This window comes from Plasmodium reichenowi, chromosome 5 (assembly GCF_001601855.1).
Source record: "Plasmodium reichenowi strain SY57 chromosome 5, whole genome shotgun sequence".
Lineage (NCBI taxonomy): Eukaryota > Apicomplexa > Aconoidasida > Haemosporida > Plasmodiidae > Plasmodium > Plasmodium reichenowi.
In genome coordinates, this window is record NC_033650.1 from 840,448 (window position 1) to 843,287 (window position 2,840).

The 2,840-nt window shown below is 23.5% G+C and overlaps 1 protein-coding gene across 1 annotated transcript; it reads left to right on the forward strand.

Moving 5' to 3' along the window:
- Window positions 1-556: 556 nt before the first annotated feature.
- Window positions 557-2,578, forward strand: PRSY57_0524200 (acyl-CoA synthetase; the record flags this gene model as incomplete). Its single annotated transcript, XM_012906310.2, has 1 exon — window positions 557-2,578. The coding sequence occupies one exon, from the start codon at window positions 557-559 to the stop codon at window positions 2,576-2,578; it is 2,022 nt and encodes a 673-aa protein (XP_012761764.2).
- Window positions 2,579-2,840: the final 262 nt, after the last annotated feature.

A 2,840-nucleotide genomic window follows, 5' to 3' on the forward strand; every position in this document is an offset into this window, starting at 1 on the left:
ATTTAAAAAAAAATAAAGAAACTTTTTTTTTTTTTTTTTTTTTTTTACAAAAAGAATAACTTATTTGAATTTATTATGAATATATTATTTTTGTACAGTTATTATAATTTATAAGATAAATTTTATTTATTTATTTTTTTTTTTTTTTTTATTAATTTTAAAAAGATATATTTATTTATATATATATTATAAATAAAATATATATTTTTTTATATTCAATTAACAAAATAAAAAAAAAATAGATATATATATATATATTATTAAATATATTGTTTATATTTATATAAGAATAAAAATATGTTTTAATATTAGGAGAGTATTAAATAAATTTTTGTATAAAACATAGATGTTTTGTTGTGAAAATTTGAATATATATATATAAAATAAATAATATAAATGAAATAATAACCCATATATTATAGTTGTGAATATAGAACATTTTGTTTGGACACCTATTCACATAAATATATATATATATATATATATATTTATTTATTTATTTATTTAATTTTATAATTTTTTTGTCATTTTGAGTTTGATAATTTGTTTGTAAAAAATGGATAATGGTAATAATGAAATACTGTACTCAGTAAAAATAAGCGAACCAAGGGACAAGAACTCTACTGGTATATATCGTCATCCTGAATATAAAGATAAATTATGTGAAAATTTTGATGATAAGAAATATAATAATATGTGGGAAGTGTTTGATAGAGTATCAACTAAATTCAAGGACAAAGAGTGTATGGGTGTTCGTGAGAAATTAGAAGATAACAAACGTGGTGCTTACCAATGGAAGAATTTTGGAGAGATCAAAGAATTAATAATAAAGGTAGGATCTGGTTTGCTTAATATGAATGCTTGCCCATTAATTATGTGTGATGATCAAAGAATTCCAAAGGCTCGTTTTTTAGGTTTATATATGCCTAATTGTCCAGAATGGAATATTTGTGATTTAGGATGTAATGCATACAATATTATTACGGTACCGTTATATGATTCTTTAGGTCCTCAATCAAGTAGATTTATATTAGATCAGACACAGATGGAAACTATTGTATGTAACAAGACATGTGCTCGTAATTTATTTAAGTCCTTAGAAACGTGCGAAGAGATATATTTGAAAACATTAATTTTAGTTGATGAAATAGACGACGAAATTAAAGAAGAGTGTTCAAAATACAATATGAAAATTATATTATGGGAAGAATTAATTAAACAAGGTGAAAAAAAAATTGTAAAAGTACCACAAGGATCATTAAATAATATATTTTCGATATGTTATACATCAGGAACCACGGGTTATCCTAAAGGAGTTATTATGACAAATAGAAATTTTATAGGTATTTTAGCAGCTGCTTATATTGGTCCATCTAAGTTCCCAGATTTATGTTTTAATGAAAACGATATACATATATCATATTTACCATTAGCCCATATATATGAAAGATTAATGATGTATTTATTTATAGCTCATGGTGTAAAAGTAGGTTATTATTCAGGTAATATACAGACATTATTAGAAGATATCCAAGAATTAAAACCAACATTATTTATTAGCGTACCAAGATTATATAATAGAATACATGAAAGGATATTTAATTCTTTAAAGAAAAAATCTGGTATAGTTCAATCATTATTCAATAAAGGTTTACAAAACAAAATAAAAAGATTAAATTCTTCTGGTTCGACAACTCATGTATTATGGGATAAATTACTTTTCAATAAAGCTAAAAAAATTTTAGGTGGGCGTATAAGAGCTATGTTAAATGGTTCAGCACCAATAAGTGTCGATGTTGTTAAAAAATTAAGAACCATCTTTTGTGTAAATATATTGGAAGGTTATGGAATGACTGAATCTTTGGGTGCCTCTTTTATCACACATTCGCGAGATCGTAATATTGGACATATTGGAGGTCCCGTCCCATGTATTGAATTTAAACTAGTATCTGTTCCAGAGATGAATTATTTAGTAACAGATAATCCACCTAAAGGTGAATTGTATTTAAGAGGACCAAGTACATGCAACCTAGGTTATTTCAAATTAGAAAAAGAAACAAATGAATTATTAGAAAAAGATGGATTCATTCGTACAGGAGATATTGTCGTATTAAATCCAAATGGATCCTTAACCATTATAGATAGAAAAAAGAATATTTTTAAATTAGCACAAGGAGAATATGTAGCTGTAGAAAAAGTAGAGGCATCATATAAACAATCTTTATTTATTAGCCAAATTTTTGTATTTGGATATTCTTATGAATCTGTTCTCGTTTGTGTTATTTGTCCATCGACAGATTCCATCGATATATGGAGAACACAAAAGAAAATCAAAGCAACTGATGAAGAAGTAATTAAACTACCAGAATTTAAAGCAGATGTTATTAATGATTTAACATCCTTAGGGAAAAAAGACGGACTTAAAGGATTTGAGCAAATTAAGGATATTCATTTCACTCTTGAGGCATTTACTATTGAAAATGATTTAATGACACCCACAGGCAAAATTAAAAGACATGAAGCTAAGAAGAGATTTAAAAAGGAAATTGATGAAATGTATGAAAAGTTGAAGCAATAGAACATAAAGGATAATGTGAACACACACATATATATATATATATATATATATATATATATATATGTATATGTTTCTATTTATATATTTATAGAAGAAACAAAAAGAAGTGAAAAAAAAAAAAAAAAAAAAAAAAAACCGTTATTTTTTTTTTTTTTTTTTTTTTTTTTTTTTAAAAAAATTAATTTTTAAAAAATTATTTTTTTTTTTTTTATATTTTTTAATTTTTTTTTTTTTTAAAAATATTTATATATATTTTTTTTTT